General features: G+C 48.0%; 1 protein-coding gene across 1 annotated transcript in view; it reads right to left on the reverse strand.

The window, feature by feature from the left end:
- The window catches only part of VIT (vitrin), an 84,144-nt gene that overhangs the window by 32,206 nt on the left and 31,061 nt on the right, over nt 1-20,877 (reverse strand). The window contains exons 4-7 of the mRNA XM_084900606.1: nt 16,532-16,688; nt 11,092-11,225; nt 6,931-7,008; nt 999-1,190 (exon numbers count right to left, since the gene is read on the reverse strand). Of these exons, the coding sequence (XP_084756732.1) occupies nt 999-1,190; nt 6,931-7,008; nt 11,092-11,225; nt 16,532-16,688 (561 nt within the window). The remainder of the gene's footprint in view (nt 1-998; nt 1,191-6,930; nt 7,009-11,091; nt 11,226-16,531; nt 16,689-20,877) is intronic.

The following is a 20,877-nucleotide window of genomic DNA, read 5'->3' on the forward strand; positions in this document are numbered from 1 at the left end:
TGGCACCAGGAGGGAAATATTAGGAGAGATTGCTGAGGCAGCGGTGGCACTTCTGTGGAATTTCCCACCCCCCTTTCCCGAAGGGCCATGGAATGAGGAGGTGCTGATGATCCAGGCGCCACACGTGTGGTATAGAAATAGGAGATGGGGTCACCAGTGCACCCTTCGTGTTGTGTTTGAGGTAATGCCGGGATTGCTCCCATAAACTGGTCTTTGGTAAAACCTAAAGCTTTACTTAAGAAATGGATACAAGTAGCAAGACAAAAAGCTGTCAGAAAAGGAATAAAAATGTTAGCTATCTGGCTTCTCCTAAAGGGATTTGTTTTGTTTTGTTTGTTTCCAATATTTGAAAACTCCCAGGAGTTTATAATCTGTCACTTAAGACGGAACAGTGTTTACGGAGAAACCTCCTATGCCTTCCGCTGAGCTTCTGGGGAAATGGGGATTTTGTAACAGGTGAGTTTCATGTGATCTCCTACCTTCGAAAGTATGATAACAAAGGACCTATTTTTGAATCTATTTAAAACCCCTTCTATATAGTTTGCTTATTAGCTCTTAGCTTGATCCTAAACTATTCTTTTTTAAAAAAAATATATTTTATTGATTTTGTACAGAGAGGAAGGGAGAGAGATTGAGAGTTAGAAACATCGATGAGAGAGAGTCATCGATCAGCTGCTTCTTGCACACCCCCTACTGGGGATATGCCCGCAACCAAGGTACGTGCCCTTGACCGGAATCGAACCCGGGACCCTTCAGTCCCCAAGCCGACGCTCTATCCATTGAGCCAAACCGGTCCCGGCCCTAAGCTATTCTTATTGGGCTCACAGTTACCCCTTAAAACGGGGAGAGCACAGACCCCCGGCCCAGGTCTCAGATTTCCCCCCTCCCTCAGCTCCACAGGTGGGAGAAGGCACTCCACAGGCGTTCAGACCGAGGGCTGATCTAAGAGCCAGTCTCCCGCTTTCTTGCACGTGGAAACACACAGTGTACCTACTGACCCAGCTGCTGGCTCCTGTGGCCCGCAGGCCGTGGTCTGGGGCTGCTGGTGGCTTCGCCTGCCGGTGGGGAGGGCTTGGGCGAGGTGGTGTGGGAGTCTTCTGCAGAGGTGGTCCCCGGTACCTGCATCAGGGTCCCTGGCTGTGCGGTTGTCCCTGGCACTGATGGCTTCTGAGAGGCTTTTGTGGTCTCATCTGTAAAAAAAAAAAAAAAAAAAAAATGAAATTACACTGGGGCCTATCAAATAGCCAGTAGACCCCTCAGGACAGATGTAGAATAAAAGTTTATTGGACACTAGCTTGTGGGCAAAGACCTGTGCTAGCGGCTGTGGATGGCGGAACTCACCTGCCCTACAGGATGGAGCAATCAACCAATACACAAACCAAAGAGTGAAGAACAACGAAGTAATTAAAGACAGTTCAGACCTCAGAGACGTGGATAAGGCAGAACATGATTCATTGCTAGAGGCAACGGTCATAAACATACTTCTTTGATATTTCAGTTACATTGGTCCAGGGATAAAAGGTACTCTAGTGTTCACTACCACTCACTTTTAGAGAATGCATTCTAGGTTGCCAGTTCATGACTAGTCAGCTAACTCCTCTGGGCCTCAGTTTCCTCATCTGTCCAATGAAGTAAGAGAACTAGTTAGATTGTAAGGATCATGTTGATTCAGCTAACCTGTGGTCTTCATCCGTATGAGACACTTTAGATTGCTTTCACAATTTTAAATGAGTATGTTTGTTACTACTCTGGCGGCCCTGAGAGTATTTCTGAAGGTTTAGGGCAAGGGGACATGTGACTACCCACTGGGCATTGGGAACTGTCTTCAGAAGCATGCGTTTGTATCGGAAGGAGACACAAAAGGGTCCCACAAAGTGAAAAGCACCCCAGTCCTGGGAGGACAACAGAACCCTCGAAAATGCCCGGTGGGTCCCATGGGGGTTATGCCAGCTTCTCTATCTGCCCTTCTGTATTCTCTGACAGTTCTGGAGGCCAGAAGCTGGAAATTGGTGTCACCTGGCTGAGCTCAAGGGGTCAGCAGGACTGAGCTTCCTTGGGAGGTTGTTGCATAGAATTGGTTTCCCACCTCTTCCATGTTCTGGTGGCTGCTGGCATTCCCTGCTTGTGACCACAGTATTCCAACCTTAAAGGCCTGTGCCCTCAAGGTTCTCTGCTCCACCTTCAATCGACCGTCTCCTCGGTGTGTGAGTGTGTCAGATCTCCCTCTAGTTCATGGTTATAAGGATACGTGTGATTGCATGTAGGGCCCACCCAGATAATTCAGAATAATCTCCCCATCGCAAGATCCTTAGCTTTATCCCATCTGCAATGCCCACTTTTGCCATGTAACATTCACAGTTTCCAGGGATGAGGACATGGGTAACTTGGGGGTAGGGTGGGTGGGGAGGTACATTTCAGCCCACCACAGCATGCTAGCTCTAGCCTTAACTTGGCTCCCGGTTGGTGTGTCTCAGGTACACAGACCAGCAGGCGTAGGGGGTAACGTCTGAGATAGAAAGGTGATGCACTCTGTGGGAACCACCCAACTTCCTCTTTGACATTGTGCAGCGAGTGCGCAGGGAAACTGTCTATCGTGGCCCAGGCCAGCTGTGCAGAGGGATGTGGGGCAGAGTGTTCAGATCCACTGCCCCGCACTGGTATTCCCTACCCTGACACTGTCACCTCCTGAGCCGTCAAAGCACAGACTTGGGGGAGCAGTCAGCAAACGGCACCCGCCCTGCTATGGGGCTGGAGTCCGGTCATCTGGTCTGCGCCTGCGGGCACCGGCCTGTCAAGGCAGGAAGCAGATCCTTTCTCCAGCCTGTCCCGCCTCTAAGTCTGCCTAGGCTGTGCCAGACAAATTGCTAAAGAGCTGGCAGCAGTTCTGGGGTTCGGCCAGTCTTCACGCCATCCTTGGGCAAAACCGAACCTGTGTTTTATGGCGTTTCCATGACTTTAGAGGAATTGTGCTCTCATAACAAGTCTTTGGGAAGTTTCTAATCTCTCTAAAGTTCTCCTTGGTCTCACCCTCTGGTAAGCGCTACCCGCTTTAATGCCTCTTAGGGAGGAGCAGCCCCAGGTCCAGCCTGTTGCATCGAGGAAAAAGCCCTAATAGAATCGTCTATTTTATCAGATGGGATATAATTATTACGTTGGAGAGAAAGATATAAATAACCTGACAGTACACTTTACTTGCCAATTACGATTCAAACACTCACCTGTTTTTATGGAGCTCAGAGGAGCTCGAGGCTCTAGCCTAGGGGTGTCGAACTCAATCAGAGAAGGGGCCAAAATCTAAAATCCAGCCTAAATCGCGGGCCGAATGGTTTACTGAACAGTCATAAACTGACAATGTCATAAACTGACAGCGGAGTGCAGTGATGACAGCGCGGTGCGGGCCACATTGCAAGGCCTGGCGGGCTGGATTTGGCCCCCGGGCCTTGTGTTTGACACATGTGCTCTAGCCAAATAGCAGCTGTTTGCCTCTGCCTGGCGAGCAGCGTTTAAATCTAAGCAACGCCTGTCCAGCAGGTGCTGTGCGGCCAAATCAGGGGGCTTTCTATGTTCTGAGGGAGAGAATGTCCCAGGGAAGAAGGCTGTGATGCTTTGAGAGGTCATCCTAACTTGATTTACCTGTTCACGCACATTCCTGGGGAGGTGAGGGAGTGTTTTATAGGGGCCTGCTGAGACCTGAGCAGCTGCTGGCCTCACTTCGCCGTCTCTTCTGCTTTCCCATGCTGCTACAGGAATCTCATCATTTAAGGAAGAGTAGCAACAAAGGGGCGACGCTTTTACGATTCTCACTGGATGTTTTCTTTGAGTTGGGGACCTCACTGCAGGTGAGACTGGTCCATAGGAGGTGTTTGATATATGATTATTGAGTAAATGAATACATAACGAATGAATGAACTTAACTTTTCCCACTATGACAACTCTACAAGATCTTGTAGTAGAATAGCACTGCCCGGTGGCAATGCCATGGAAGACAGAGAAGGTTTGGCAGCGGGGACAAGTGACATCAGCAGTACTTGACTTGATGCTCTAACTGTGGCTCTTCCTCATTTTCAATGTACGTGCCAGAAAGCCCGTCTGTCTGCTCCGCACTCCTCTTGGGTGTCAGTGACTCAGGCACGTGGAATAAGTACTTGCCAGAAGTAGATGGTGGTGAGCTGGGCCTTGGCGCTTGGGGTACACAGAGAAGTTTTGGAAATGACCTCTGATGTGGAGTGTGTAGAAACCTGATGGATTTTATAACCTAAGCTGCCAATTGGCTGTAAGGCTCTCCCCTTCACCTCTCTCCCCACTCTTTGCCTTCTCTGAGGGGCACAGTCAGCGTTGGAGTGTGGCATGGGGCAGTCAGAGTGGTGCCCTGGGCAGGGCATTAAATAGCGCCGCATCCGGAAGTGGGGGACCACGGGCCCTCTGCCTCAGGACCTCTGGAGTCCAGGTGACTGGCACCGAGGAAACACTTGGTCCTGGATAGCTACCTTCGCAGGAGGCTGTCCGGGTCCCCTGTGGTCTGGGTTCTGGCTGAGGCCTGGAGCTGAGCCAGAAGGCCCCGGTGCCCCTTCTAAACGAGGGCAGTGCCCCTGGCCTTCCCACAGGGGTTCGGGGAGCATTCGATTAGAATCTGCGCCATCACCAGCCCCACCTCACCGGGGCCGGTCAGCAGACGGAAAGGACCAGAAGAGTTGGGGTTAGTAGCCACTATTTGGGGACAGCAGTGTTCTGGACCTCTCCTCCCTTACTCCTGGCCTCGCCCTTCCCAATCCACGGGAGGGAACTTCCAGGGACTGGCTCACCACGACTGCAGGGGCCTGCGGGAGGGAGACAGGCCTTTCTCTTCTCTGGTCTTGCTGAGCCCCAGCACCCGCCGGCCACCTGGTGTGCTGCGGAGGCAGGCTGGCAGGACAAGTTTCGGGGAGCGTTCTGGAGTGCAGGAGCACTCTCCCTCTCAGTGTAAAAACAGGGCGTACTTGACATTGTAAGGTTTGAGGTGCAGGAAACTGACCACCAAGACATTTTAAAGTAAAGTCTACTCCCCGGTAATGAGCAGGACTCATTATGGAGGTAGAGAAGTCAGAATTGAAGGAGTTGGGAAGGAAGAGAGGACCCAGCCGGAGGAAAAAGCAACCCGTGGGCTGGTCTGGGGGTCTTTTTAAGGGAAGGAACAGGAGAGGGTTGGACCCAGGGCGAAACAGGAAGGGGTGGGCTCCAGGACACTTTGGCACGCGCTGAATGTGGCTCAATGTCTTGGGGATGTCTCTGTGACAGATGCCAGTAATGTCATAGCTCACAGACATGTGGTCCCTAAAGTTGGGGGGCTTGCTTGAACATCGGGATTGTTTCTGAAGGGGTGGTGCAGGGTGAGAAGGCCAAAGGTGACCTCACCCCGTCCTGCTCCCCTCGAACCCCTGAGGGGAAGAAGACAGCCCCAGTCACTCCCGTGGCTCTGCAGAGCGGCTGCCGAGCCCAGGAGCGGACCTGACTCAGAGGAAGAGGGGGCTCAGCTTCAGGCCCAGCAGCAGGGGACCACCATGCAGCCGAGCACCATCCTCTGGCCCCAGATGTGTCCACAGGTGCCACCTCCCAGAAGTCACGGAGAACTGCTGGCCTCGATGAGACAACAGAGAGGCCAGGGACGCTCTCCCTCCATCAGCTGGTCAGCCTTTATGCCACCTACTCCTCCTCTGTGGCCACACCAAAAGAGGACAGGAGCCAGGTCAGACATGGTCCCTGCGCCACCACGGTGTGCTGCCAGTGTGGGGATAGGGGTGGGGCACGGCTGTCTCCTTGCACTTCAACCAGAACAAGGCTAGATTGCCAGAAACATTAAGGTGTCATTAAAGATAGAGTTGGAGAAGTAACTGGGGGAGCAGGGGACAGGGGATGAAAACCAGTTGCTATTTGTATGCCAAGGCCTCTCAGATCAAGGCTCCTTATAGACACTGTTATTAGTACAAACATACAGATGAATAGTATAGAGAGAGGTTTCTGGAGCCACACTGTCTGGGTTGGATTCTCAGCTCTGCCACTTACTAGCTGTGTGACCAAGGGCAGGTTACTAAGCTGCTCTGGGCTGTATTTTCCTTAAACTGTAAATTAAGGCTAAGAATAGTACCTACCCATGGTGGCATTGGGGCGATTGAATGCAGTAATCAGCTCTGGGAACTCTGCCTGGCACACACAGCACATGTTCGGTAAATGCCAGCTTCTCACACTATTGTTACGCCATGTTCTCCTTAAGTCCAGGAACAAAATAGGCCAGCCCAGCAAGTTTCTGGGAGCAATGCAGAAATCCCATTATAAAGCAACGCACCGGTTCTCTCTGTGTGGGAAATCAAAGAACTTCTCAGCCCTGCACTCCACACTACTGCAGAGCACGCTTCCCGCTCTCACACAGAAACTAGAAAAAGGTGTTTTCTTGGCCTGAGGGCTACCAGTACCACCTTTGTGGTTTACCTGATGCTAGGCCGCAGCCTCAGAGACAGTGTGTCCGTGGCCTGGGCTATTCAGATTCGCTGTTTGCTCTTATCTCCTAAGCCACATTCTTCCCTTCCCTCCATTTCACACCCACCGGAAGACAGCCTTTCCCCTTTCAGCTGCCTGGGAATACTTCCAGACAGAAGGCCTGTCATCTTCTACAGTAACGCTACAATAAAACTCAAGGCGGCAGCATTGACGTCTGAATGAACGACACTGAGAGAGACAATCTTGGAATTGGGAAAACAACAAAGAGCTTCATTCCTCTGCCCCAGCTCTCCCAGCCCATTGATTTCCGGGCCCATCTTCCTGGCATCTGTTAAAATATTACTGAAGTCACTGGACCTTGCCCGGTTAAGATGTTAATTTCTACATTATCTCCTAAAACACAACATTGCATGTTTACGAACTCGGAAGATTTAGATGAAATCGCTCCAGAATACTTGCCTGCGATGGCAGCTGGGCTTTTAGCTGATGAATATGCAAGAACCGATGGGTAGGTTATGCCCTTTTGGGGTTTACCTTCTGCAAAGAGAGAGAAAAGATTTATTTCTAGGCTTTAGATGGCTCTGTTTTGATAAGCTGCTCCCCTCCTTCCAATTTGTCTTTCTTGAGTTCAATAAAATCAGTCCGTCTCCCCCGTGCCGAATTGTTGATTACGGCACGAAAATCAAGTAGCATTTTGCTTTCCTGGATGGCTTGTACTTTATTAATATTCAAAAGGAAGCAATGAAACCTCCGTGACTGAGTCCACATGAGCATCCACTGTTTTGCCCATGAAGATGTGACATGGAAGCTGAGGTTTTCATACACGTGGCTTTGAATGTTTAATTGGGTCAGGAGACGGATGTAAAAACATTCCCCATGCCCCTCGTCAGATGCTGGAGTGCTCTGGCCACAGGCTGGCTACGCCTGAACGGCTGCCTCTCACTTTCATGGACCCTGAGGGATCCATTTGAATTCCCTGGCCCTCCAGAAACCTGGAAGTAGGGAGATGGAAATGTAGATCAGCCTTGACAATAAGCAGTAGTTGCCCACCCAGGGAGAAAAAGTTAGATGCCAGGCAAGAAGAAGGAATGCTAATGTATAGCAGGGAAATAATGGAGACAGAGAGAACAAGATCACCCTAGCTGGTTTGGCTGATAGAGTGTCAGCATGTGGATTAAAGAGTCCAGGGTTCAATTCTGGTTAAGGGCACATGCCTGGGTTTTGGGTCCGATTCCCAGTAGGGGGCGTGTAGGAGGCAGCCGATCAACGATTCTGTCTAATCATTGATGTTTCTATCTCCCCCTCTTCCCTTCCTCTCTGAAATCAATAAAAATCCTATCTAATAAGGATTATACTAATTGATATAATATACTAATTAATATACTAATTGACCCTCTTGCCATCACAGAAGATGGGGGTGTCCACAGCCAATAAAGAGGGAATATGCTAACTGACTTCCCCGTCCTCAAAGATGGCAGCACCCAGTCCCCATGTGCCTGCCTCTAGAGTCCCCCAGTCTCCTCAGCCCCCAAGCCACCCAGGGCCGGCCCAAGGCACAGGCAAGCCTCAGATGGCAGCTGCTCAGCTGCCCAGCTGCCCACGGTCACCCAAGGCTTAGGTAACCAGTGGCAGCAGCAGAGGTGTGAAGGGGTGTCGCCTCCCCCTGATTGCCGTCTCACCTCCTGCCCCTGAGGACTCCCGGACTGTGAGAGGGGGCAGTCTGGGCTAAGGGACCCTCCCCCGTTTCCAGTGTATGAATTTTCATGCATCGGGCCTCTAGTGTATTTAAAAAAGAAAAGAAAACAAGACCAAACAGGGACAGGGGCTGGGTAAGGAAGTACCAAGCCGAATAGGACTGGAAATTGCCCTCAGTCTTCCCCTACATGAGGTCATGCCCGAAATTCCACCAGGAAACAAAAAGTGTCCCTGGAATGTAGAAGCCCCCCAAGGGCAGGCACTTTGTCCCAAAAGTATTTATTATCATTGGCCGTTATATGTCAGAAGATGGAATGAAGGGATGTGGAAGTTGAGATTTATAGGGAATAATTTCAGCAGATTGATTTGCTCATGGAATTAATTTTTCTTTTAAACCTCTATTGGGATTCTTGGATTGCAGGCTAAATACTTTAGATCAAAATACTCTTATTTGGCCAGGAGCTACTTGGTAAACACCTATGAGGAGATTATATTTCTCTCCATACTCAACAAATTTATATTCTAGACATAGCATTTTCATAAGGCCTCTATTGTGAATTCTTTGTTACGAGGCAAACCTCATAGTACTATGGTTGACGGGCTTTCTACTCTCTGACTTAGGAAGCAGTCTAATTTGTGTCCTAAGTGTGCAGCGGGGAGAGGGGGGTGGTTCTTTCTATAAAAATACTATCTAATGCATGTGGAAGAAATGACAGAATTAGAACAACTATAATTACTAATATAATTCTTGCTGCAGCAAGGGTCAATAGATGTTTACACCACTGAGTGATTTGTTGGGAAACAAGCTATTCATGCTGTTTCAAAGTATCACCCTGCAGATTGCTTATTAATTGCGAGGTATTTTCAGCATGGAGAGGGAAGGTAACATATCCAATTAATCAAGTTTAGCCTCACCAACAACTGGCGGCATTGCCATTATGTGCCTTCTGATAGGGTCATTGTGATATGACATAATGGATATGCTATGAGGCTACCTGTCTCGTATCCTTGCCAAAATATTTAACCTGAATTCAATCAGGAGGAAACAATTGGAGATGTTTATGGTCCAGATTGTGGGACATACTACTAGTCGACTGGCTGGGACTTCAAAAATGTCATTTGCTGTTCATGACCAAAAAGGCAATTTATTGAGATAGTTCTAGATTGAAGGACACCAAATAGACATGACAACTAAATGCAATGGATGATCTTTGGACTGTTGATCCAAAAAAGGAATAAATTATTCTGAAGACTATTTTAGGACAATTGGATACAATTGAATAGGAACTATTTATTATATAATATTGCATCAATGCTAATTTTTTAGATTTGGTATTGGTTATTTAGGAAAATGTTCTTGCTCTTGCAATATGAGTCTTGAAGATCAAGTGTCATGATGCCTGCCTGTTTTAGACAAAATACAGGTAGATGATAGGTAGACAAATAGATAAGGCAAATATAGCAACTTATTAACAATTGGTGAATCTGGGTAAAGGGGCATCTAGATACTCATTGTATTATTCTTTGAATTTTTCTGTAAATTAAAAAAGAATTCAAAATAAAAGGTTAGATTGGTGCCCGACTGGCGTGGCTCAGTGGTTGAGCACTGACCAATGAACCAGGAGGTCGTGTACTGGAAGCCAGTTCCAACATGTCATAATTGCAAGAGTTTCATCGAAAGGTTGGAATTTGGGGACTCAACAAGGGCTGAGTCACACATGTTATCACCTGTTGGGGTTGGCTAAAGGTATTTCCCCAAACCTGAAAGGGATGCATAAATTGATTGCTTGCTGCCAGACAGCTCAGGGCAACTTAATCTACATGTTATTGCCTCCTGTTGGCCAAACACCTGAACAACCAAAGGCAATTCCCCATTCTGGCAATGAATTCTGTACCTAACCCTACCCTTTGATGTGTATATCTCCACCTTGCCTTAGGACAAATTGTGCTAATAAAAAGCAAGGGGTCCTTAGATGAGGAGAACTTGATCTTAATCTTTAGCCAAGCTCCTCTGCTCCTCCCAAATGCCTTTCAAAATTGTTCCATCTCTGGACTATTGTTTAATTTATGCACAGCCCCTTCTCTAGGTTTTCAGAACCCTTCTAGATGCCGGATTAAGACCACCGGCATTAGTCATGCAGAGAGAGACAGCCGATGTGGGAGACAGCCGATCAATGATTCTCTCTTTCATCATTTATGTTTATATATCTCTCCCTCTCCCTTCCTCTCTGAAATAAATAAAAATATATTTTTTAAAAAAGGTTAGTTGGGAAAATTCACAAATATAATAAAAAAAGGGGGTGGGGAGAATCATGATAATACAAATATACTTGCTTACCTTTTCACTGTGAAATTGTACTAGTCACTAGCTCACCGACATTACCTCTTTGGAAAAGGGGAGAAAAGTGAAAATGATTTTCTACAAAAATCCAAAAGAGCTAGATAGAACTGATTGACTAGTGCAACAATTACTAAATAAAAACAAATCTCGAATTGTTGCTCAGTTCTTTCAGAGCCCATGTCCCTAACTGTTCATTTACCAGAATTCTCTAGGAATAAGGTTCTAGATCTGAGATTCATTTGGCCTAACAAAAGGAATAGTTAAAAAAAAAACACACACACACACCCAAGTTATTAAATGTAATTCACTTAATTAAAAAGTTTGGGCTTACAGATAGCTGCAGTGTGTTTAACATGAGTAATTGCAGCCTTTCAATATTTCCAGGCTGCAGTGATTTATCACTGTAATTATAATTCATTGTCTCATGATCCTAATTATGAGAAGAACTAACCCTTCAGGCTTTATGAAATGAGGTGGGCCATGAATTAAAACTAATAGCACATTGGAAAGAGCACATTTTGTACCAAGAGGTTACTGAACCCCAAGCACCCGTGTTGGTGCATCCCCCCAGAGTGAGGGCATACCTGAGACAACGAAGGATTCTCTCCAATGGGGTAGGGATAAGGACTGGATGCCATTGGAATAACTCCCTCTGTAGCCAGACTGGCCAGCTACTTTCTGAACAAGTACTTTCCCTCCTGAATTATCGAGCACACCACTGTGAAGAGAAAATAAATTTTTTGAAGAAAGAACAGAATATTGTTTGATGTGATCAATAGAATACCAAACCAGCCTGTCTTTATTTAGAGATAGGAGAGCAGTGAGATTAAGAAAAGGGTCACTTTAGCCAAGGCTGGTTTGGCTCAGTGGATAGAGCGTCGGCCTGCGGACTGAAAGGTCCCGGGTTCGATTCCGGTCAAGGGCATGTACATTGGTTGTGGGCACATTCCCAGTAGGAGGTATGCAAGAGACAGCTGATAGATGTTTCTCTCTCATCGATGTTTCTAACTCTCTATCCCTCTCTCTTCCTCTCTGTAAAAAATCAATAAAATATATTTAAAAAAAGAAAGAAAAAGAAAAGGGTCACCTTGACCTGCAGTTTCCCCCTACCCTCAAGAACCGTGCCTCCTTCTTATGGCCCAGAACCCACCTCCCACCTCTGATGTCCTTCTTTTTCTTATTACAGGACCTGATTGTTCAGTCAGGAATTTCTCTTTACTACACTTCAAATTTCTTTTCCCTGGTTCACTCATTCCCATTAATTCTTTCTTTTTGATGTTGTTGTTAATCCTCACCCAAAGATATTTTTCTATTGATTTTTAGAAAGAGTGGAAGGAAGAGAGGGAGAGGAAAGAGAAGACCATCGATGTGAGAGAGACATCAGATGCCTATTGTGTTGGCTGTTGTCATTTTTTTATTTGACAGTCTAAGGCACATGTGTCAAACACAAGGCCCGAGGGCCAAATCCAGCCCGCCAGGCCTTGCAATGTGGCCCGCACCGCGCTATCATCACTGCACTCAGCTGTCAGTTTATGACATTGTCAGTATATGACTGTTCAGTAAACCATTCAGCCCGCGATTTAGGCTGGATTTTAGATTTTGGCCCCTTCTCTGATTGAGTTCGACACCCCTAGTCTAAGGGAAAAGAGGTCAGTGTTCCTGACTAAATAGTCAGGTTTTGGAAGTTTTAAAAATTCTGCACACGTCCCAACTAGGCCGGGATCTAACCTGCAATCCAGGTACATGCCATTGACTGTGAACCGAATCCACAACGCTTCCGTGCACAAGCCGACACTCTAACCAATTAGCCACACCGGCCGGGGCCCCATTTGTTCTTTTATAAGTAAAACCTCTTTCCTGACAATTTCCAATTTCGTTGTGTGACATCACAGAATGAATCCAGTTATTTCAAAGGTTATGGTATGATGTTTTTAAAAGCAAATTATTCCTTTTATTTTGAGCCAGAAAGGTGTGTAGCTAAGTTAAGCCCTTTAAAAGAGTCCTCAAGCCGAAACCGGTTTGGCTCAGTGGTAGAGCGTCAGTCTGCGGACTGAAAGGTCCCGGGTTCGATTCCGGTCAAGGGCATGTACCTTGGTTGCGGGCACATCCCCTGTAGGGGGTGTGCAAGAGGCAACTGGTCCATGTTTCTCTCTCATCGACGTTTCTATCTCTCTCCTTTCCTCTCTGTAAAAAATCAATAAAATATATTTTTAAAATAAATAAATAAATAAATAAATAAATAAATAAATAAATAAAAAATAAAAGAGTCCTCAAACACTAGGAATTGTTTATTTACTTTCTAGGTTTTGAAGGTTTTGGATCCTGACATGACGTAACTGTGTGAGGCAGATGCTCAGTTCGGGTTTCTGAATATCATTTCACATTGTCGTCTCCTGGCCCCAGAGGGTGAAATGGCCCTTTGGGTATCTGTATCTGATGGCACAGGGAGCTAAAAAGTACTTGGGTTTGTGTTTATCCGCACCCTCCCTTCCTCCCAGGAGTAGCGGTTGCCATTTCTTGCTCACCCACCTTATGGGAGTCAACAACGTTCAATACCCCAGGACCCAGAAGAAAAGAAAGTGATGATAATACTTAGCACTTACAACCCTAACATGTGTTAAAATCATCCCCATATATCAGTGATTTTCAATGAATGCGTCGCAAGATTTTTTAAAACATCCAAAACCTGACTACTTAGTCAGGGGCACTGACCTCTTTTCGCTTAGATTGTCAAGTGAAAAAATACAACTGCCAACACAGGAGGTGTCTGGTGTGAATGAATCAAAACCATACCTTTTTTTTTTTTTTTTTTTTTTTTTTTTTTTTGCAGATTGAAAAAAAAAATTATTTTTGTGTGCATCAAAATTTTAGTAATTAGTTTATGTGTGCCAGGAGATGGAAAAGGTTGAAAGTAGCTTGTCATGTATGGTATCTCCTTGGATCCCTCAGGAAACCTATGCGTTGTGGAGTGGAGCGAATATGTTTTTCCCAGATGGTAGAAACAGACTTAGAGAGGTCGAGTGACTCCAGATTAACTAGTACATTTCAAGGCAGGGATTTGAATCCAGGTCTCGGTGACCTGGAACCCTGGGTCTGTCCCACTGGTCACAGTGGCCTCTTGGGTTCAAAAACCCAGGTACCTCCTGGCACAAACTCATGTCCTGGTAACCCTGTTGTCTCTTCTCTCAGGAGCGCTCACAATCCCTTCCCTCACCTCTCCCAGCTGCAGCGGGGCTGGTCTCTGCGCCCAACAGACGCCGGTTCTCTCTCCGGTGTCTCAGTGTTTGCTCTGAGAACCTGGCTCCCCCTTCTGCCTCACTGGATCCCTAATACCATCTTCCCCACCGAGACTGACACGACTTCCCTAGGCCCCTTCCTAGCAACACCTTCCATCCTGTCTCCCAGTTGAGACTCTGAGTTCCTTTGGTCTCCCAGCTAGATTGGAAATTCTCGTACGGGAAGGACCATGTTTCATGTGTCTGTTTTAGAAGGCCTGTCAATGGTGTGTGGGTTCTGCTTACCAAAGCCCACTGGTAAGCTTTAGGATTGTGGGAGCTGGTTCACTTCACATCAGTAGCTTGAAATCAGACACGATGGGAGTATTTATACCACCCAAGTCGGTAAATCAACAACCCCAACCTTTTCGGAGAGCCGGTGGTTAAACATTTACCAGCACATACCGGTGGTGTATCCGGAAACTTCTAATTATTAAAAGAAATTATCCCGTGGTCCCTTTACTCATAATTAATGGAGGACATAAAAATAACTTACGGTTTTTTATTTCCCCCCAGAGAAATGATTCTGCTCTTGGATTTATATTCCATTGTGTGGAGGAAGGGTGTGCGCGCACACTCCCTGTAGCTGCCTCTCAGAGTGAGGGGCCCTGCTGTGCCTTCCTGGGGCCTCCAGGGTTCTCACGATGGACTTGTGAACGTTACGTCAGACTGCAAACCCAGACTCGGGGAGAGGTGCAGGTGTAGACCTACTGTGCTCCCATGAGGGGCTCCATGAGGTGTGCCGGTAGCAGAAGAGAGTGAGCCTCATCTTGTGGGCTTAACCAGAGGCTGAGGACATTCTCCCCGAGGGCAGATCCTGGGAGGCTCCAGCAGTTCAGGGAGGCGGATGCACCAGCCACCTGACCACCACGGGAGATCCTGGGGGAGGGACAGAGCCTGCAGTGTATCCCCTGGGCTCTGGGCTGGAAGTCGTGGGCATGACTTCTAATCCTGAGTGTGCAACTCACTAGCAATTTAATGAACCGCCCTGAGCTTCAGCTCCTCTTCTAACAAATGGGGATGCTAGCAGCAGCCTCCTGGGTTGAGATGATGCTAAAAGGCGAGAATTACAGTGCAAAGGAATACTGCCCTTCTGATGGCATCTTTGGTGAGGTCACATTAACTCGCAGGGCTCTGTCCTGCACAGGAAACACGGAAAGGCAAGAGAGTGGCGGAGTGGTCGGCGGAAACCGGAACCCAGGGCCAGCCACCTCAGATCACAGCTGGAAAAACAAGCACTTAAGACCGGCTCAGCCTCTGCGACAGAGGTCAGTGTCTCCACAGCCGCAGACGGGAGAGAGCTGATGTGGTGGAGCTGTGGGCATGCCCACGGGCGTGAAGGATGAATGTGAGCCTGCACACGTGTGCAGATAGATATGTTTGGGAGGCATGCACGTGTGTATTCGTGCACGTGCAGGTGTGTCTATAAATTTTTACATACCTGTTTTGGCATGAAATTGACTTCAGAGTGAAAGCAGAATATTTTTATCCCATAGTCTGGAGTTAAGAAACAGCATTTAGTGTGGTTTCTCTTTAATATCCCTCTACCTGTCTCTAATGGAGCCTCCATCGTCCTGTCACATTGAACAATCGGTTAATTCCTTATCTCTCTGCAGTGATGGGAAAAAGAGGAGTACGGCCAACAAAACCCACTAGTAATTCTTCCAACCGTTTTACACGTAGTTTTCTTTTCTTACTGCTTTTCCAATTTCAGAGAAGCTACTGGCTACATACCTGGAAGGGAAATGCATTTTACATTTTCTCCCTCTCTCTGGAGAGGTAAAACTGAACAATCCACCAACTGGTGTGCCGGGAGGGAGAAGGAAAAGAAGCCAGAAGCCTGAATAATTCAGACACTCCATCCAGTACCCAGTGTCCACGCCCTGAGTCAGGAGCCATGTCTCCCAGCAGGGCCTGTGGTGGGTAGGAGCGCAGGCCCTGACGTGGCTTCGGGTCCCCATCTGCTGCTACATTTTAATCGTGTGGCTCTTCACTGTCTCTTCATCCTTAGGGTGTGGTTAATCAGAGTAGATACCGCGTAGGGCAATGGTGAGGTTTAAATAAGATAGCAGAGGTGGGGTGCTTGGCACCTACACGTTAGCCTTATTATCAAAGATATTAAGCAAAGCCCTAGCCAGTTTGTCTCAGTGGCTAAAGCGTCGGCCTGTGCGTTCGATTCCGGTCAAGGGCACATGCCCCGGTTACGGGCTTGATCCCCAGAAGGGGGTGTGCAGGAGGCAGCCCATCAATGGTTTCTTTCTCGTCACTGATGTTTCTATCTCTCCCTCTCCTTTCTTCTCTGACATCAATAAGAAATAATATATATAAAAAGATACTCAGTAAGTATACATTTCCTGTGTTGCCTGAGGATTCTCCTCCTTTAGGCAGTGACTTAGGCCAAAGCATGGCGGCCTCCTGTCCTGCCTGGTCTCAAACCAACAGCGGACCAAGCAGTGCCACCGTGCCCTCCTCCTCACTCTTCCTGTCCCCCGGCCTCAGGCATCTCCATGGCCGGGACATTTCTTCTCCAAACGTCTGGGCCTGCCTTAGTCTCATCCCTAGAGGAGCCCTGCCACCCACAGAGCATGGGGACCACCCGCGGCTCCTGCGGGATCCTCTGGGGCAGGGGGCAGATGGGTTCCAGGGTGCTCAGTTATATTGTATGTTTTTGTGTGCTGCATCAGCCACCCTGCCCGGCCCCCCGCCCGCACCCCGACTGCTGGCTGTTGAGCGGCTCCGCGCTGCCCACCTGTGAACCGCAGCGGCACACACGCTGGAGGAGGAGGCATAGACGTTCGTTCCGTGCACGTGGTACTTGGGGTCCTGGCATCCCGCCGGGCATTTCACAATGAACTCGGGATGGACGATCTTCCCAGCTTTGACATCACAGTTGATCGGAGGCACAGCTGAGAATATAAAATAGGTCCAAATCACACCCTGTGCTCTCAGCTTATACGGGGTGACTCTGTCAGGTCACAGCTATTCATTTAGTTAATCACGGAGAGCCGGAGCCTGGGCTGACCCCAGGTCCCCTCCATGTAATGAAAGCAGAGATGTAATTAGTTAGGACATCCCTCAGACCAGACGAGCAAACGCCGTCCGTTGAAATTTAACTGCCGAGAGCAAAAGCAAAAAGCTCATTCCTGTGTTTATCTGGGCAATCAATTAACGGATCCGCGGTCAGGATGGGAGTGATCTTTCCTCGTCTGCCTTCACACTGGTGGGAAGCTGGGAGCTCCCTGCTGAGCACCCGGAAGAAGCTCGTTCACCCCTCCCTCTCCCCCCCTCACCCCCGTCCTGTTTTGGGCTGTGACTGCAGTTGCTGGGCCAGTGCTGTCCAGTGGAGGAGGCCAGTCTCCTGGAGTTAAAAGCTTGCTAGGGGTGCGGCGGGGAGAGGCCCTAGTGGCAGGACCTAAAGGAAGTGCGGCTGCATCTTCCCTGAAAAAGTTTACCTCTCACACTCCCGAGGGAAGAGACCTCCTAGATGACACTATACCGATGCCCTCCCCCCCCCCAAATATATATATATATATATATATATATATATATATATATATATATATATATATATATTTGATTTTTTTACAGAGAGGAAGGGAAAGGGATAGAGAGTTAGAAACATGGATGAGAGAGAGACATCAATCAGCTGCCTCCTACACACCCCCTACTGGGGATGTGTCCGCAACCAAGGTACATGCTCTTGACCGGAATTGAACCTGGGACCCTTCAGTCTGCAGGCTGATGCTCTATCCACTGAGCCAAACCGGTTTTGGCTTACCGATGCCCTTTGAGCTGGGATTGTTTCCCGCTCTGGGCCCATTCTTCAGAGGGGACTCGGAAACGTGAGCACAGTTCAAGGAGTGAGCAGGCCCAGGGGGGCCTGGAAACAACCAGATGAAGGGCTGGCTGGCAGACATGGGCTGTTGGGGCCTAAGAAGGAGAGAATCTGGAAGCCAGTGACGGCTGTCTCCACAGGGAGGACCTCTGTGCGCTGACACCAGGGGGCAGCGTTAGAGTGAAAGGGCAGGCAGGAGTGGCCAGGAAGAACTCATCTAGTAATAGAACCTGCCCTTGAGGAGTGGGCTGCCCCTTGAGCACTGAATGGGCTGACGTGTGCAAGGAGGGACTGGCCAGTGGAGGAAGGGATTTCCACCGTGGGCAGGAGGTAGAACGAAAGCCCCGCCCAGTGCCAGGAGCCTGTGATTCCATACATGTACCCGGGGTCAGGATCTCGGCCAGGCCACCCACCCGCTAACTAGCCCACTAACTGGGTTCCTGAGATGGTCTCAGAGCTGCTAATGGCTTCCAGCTGCAGTCAGAGCACTCACTGGTTTCCTTAACCCTTCCCTACCTGAGCGGGGCAGAGCGGCCCCTCGCTCAGATGGAGAGAACCTGGTGGTAGTAGGCTTACTCTTCCCTCGAACACCCCGCCCTGGCAGTCCCTGCCGCCCAGGGCTGGGCCAGGAGGGGCGCCCGCTCCCTCCCGGAGCCCCGGGCTGAGCTTGATCACAGGCTCACACAATCTGCGGTCCCGCTCAGGAGCGGAGTGCTGTGCTTAAAACAGTTTTGTGGTTTCATCCTTCCCGCCACAGGTTGCCTCCTCTCCGAAGTTATTTCCTTTTTATCTTTCATTCTTTTAAACCCTGAGACTCAAGGCTGCATTTACTGTGTTGAGTCGTAGAGTTTTGAATTGTTTTTTGTTAAAAGGCAATGTGGGGGCTGACAAGGCCAGTGTAGTCTCTCCTTGAACTGGTTCATTGTTTGATCCCCGGGTGTAGCTCAGTGCGTTCAGCTCCCCTCTTGTCTGCAGATCACATCCCCACTCCCACATGCACCTCCTCCCTTCGGCGGGAAGAAAAGGAAAGCATTCCTTCCTGGTTCTTACTTAGTTGAAATAGGAGGTGACAAGCTCTATGAACCGGGGTTCAGTTTGGATGTTCCTTTGGCTCTCTTAAGATTCTGGGTCTTCTGGCAGGCCAAGCCAAATCTTCGGAAACGGAATAAATGGCCACATCTAGACGCTCACTGTGTGAGTTGTGCATAATGACTAAACCTATTGAAAGGCTTCAGGGAGCACATGGCACGTGCAGAGGGATGTCTCCTGAAATAGTTGCTTTAAAAAGATAAGGGGGAAAATGTTCCATGGGAATATTATGCTTCCTGCTAATCCAATTCTCTACCCCTTCCTTTAAGGGGAATTTAAAAAAATTTGTTTGGTCTTGTTTGCACATAGACTTGAGAAGTACCTTAAATAAGATCTGCTCTATCTGCACCCAACTGGGTTAGCAAAACTGGTGGACCAGCCCATCCCAAAGGGAGGAAAAATGAAAGCAGGCACCGAGGTTTATGCGCTTTGGAAAAACCAAGGGCAATGGCAAAGTGTAGCTAAAGGTCAGATATCTGTTAGATGTGTACAGAGAGTCAAGCTGGAGAGAGGGAGCTGATTAAAGATGTCAGAGTAATTGTCCGTGTCACTGGCAATGAGAGTGTCTAACTCCAGCCGGGAGAAGCAGCCATTTGCCTCTTGGGCAGCGCATGTTGGAGTCTGTGGAGGCAATGGTTTACCTCCTCAGTCTCCTCACAGTTATTTGTGAAATTGTCTGTTGTCCCATAACCTTCCAAGAACCTTCCATTTTTCTACTTGAGACCCGTATGAAATGACTTGACTTTGCATTTCCTCTGAGTACTTTTGAGCGATTCCATTTTATAGCTTAGGTTTCCCTTGTTTCTCTCTCTTTTGTTGTTTAGGTTCACTTGCATATTTCCCTTCCCTTCTCTGGGTTTTATCCCAAAAGTGCAGAAAATAGTCAAAATGAAGGCAGCTCAAGAAGTATCTTTCCCAGGTCTGAAGGGACAGGGAGATATTTGACAGATGTCAAAACAGAGAATCTGGTGTTGGGGATGCTGTGTTTCCGTTGCTAACTCAGGTGAGAACTTAGTAAGAAGCCATGGAAGGGTTTCCTCCCAGGAGCGTTTGGAAACAACAAGAATTGAGACTCTCGCATCCTTCCTGAGTGGACGGCTGCTGGTGGGAGCGAGGGGACCTGGGCTAACGTCACAGAGGTCCTGGGGGAGCCCAGAACTGCTTCACTGGGGCCTTTGCACAGAGACCTGTTCCTTGGCCTCCTGCTCTGCTTCTCCCTCATAGGATTCCTTTAGGTGACCTTGACTTCTCAAGGTCACGGTCACTTTCATGACAGAGCTCACACTGGAGCATCTCAGAATCTGCCAAGGATCCCTTCCCAGTGGCTCTTGGTACCAGCCACAGGGAAAAGAGAAGAAGCACTTGCTACCCAGATGGTAAGGACTGTGGGATAGCCTTTAGATGCTACTCATGGTGATAATGTGTCTGTCGCATTGATCTCCAAGAGTTCCTGGGAAAAGTGGGTATTGCCTGAGCCACTATTTTCATGCAACATTGAGATCTTAAAGGTGGAACTGCAAATGTTTCCGTTCTGCACTGAGTCTCCTGCCGGGTCCAGTAACAGAGGCATTGTTGAGGGGTGTCACATGCAATCAGCCAGGGATGTAGCCAGCCAAATCAGACTGTGTGCGCTACTTCTTATTTTGCCATTCATCTTTTCAATGGTCCTAGGCAAGCCCGTTGCTTCTGGAAAACACATTTCCTAACCAATTTGAGAAGGCCATTATAAGTTTGCCTCCTGGATGTCAATGAGGAGGAATTATTATAACATAAAAGCACTTATGCATAAACACTTTTGATAGTAAATGGTTCTGTTGGACCGTGGTATTCCAATAGAGTAAAATCCCATTTTAAGAGATTTATACAAAAAGTTAGCTTAACAAAATAAAAATGACCGTTAAGTAAAATTGGGAAATGCAGGCACTCTTCTTGATCCTGAGCTTCGGTGGCCAGATCATGTTAATTCTTCCTTTCTAGTGACTTAGGTTGTAAAGCATTTCCCCTCATTTTTCTTTAGCAGCCTCTGATCACTTTTGATTCAAACAAATTTGAACCTTTGGTCAATGGCTTTTTGCTGCCTTCAGGAAAAATTCCAGAATCCTTAAGGCCTTTCCACATCCCCTCCGTGGAATGTCCCTGTAGGTTTCCGATGAATGCTATCTTGCAGACAT

Source organism: Pipistrellus hanaki (genome assembly GCF_964339955.1).
Source record: "Pipistrellus hanaki genome assembly, chromosome: 12".
Lineage (NCBI taxonomy): Eukaryota > Metazoa > Chordata > Mammalia > Chiroptera > Vespertilionidae > Pipistrellus > Pipistrellus hanaki.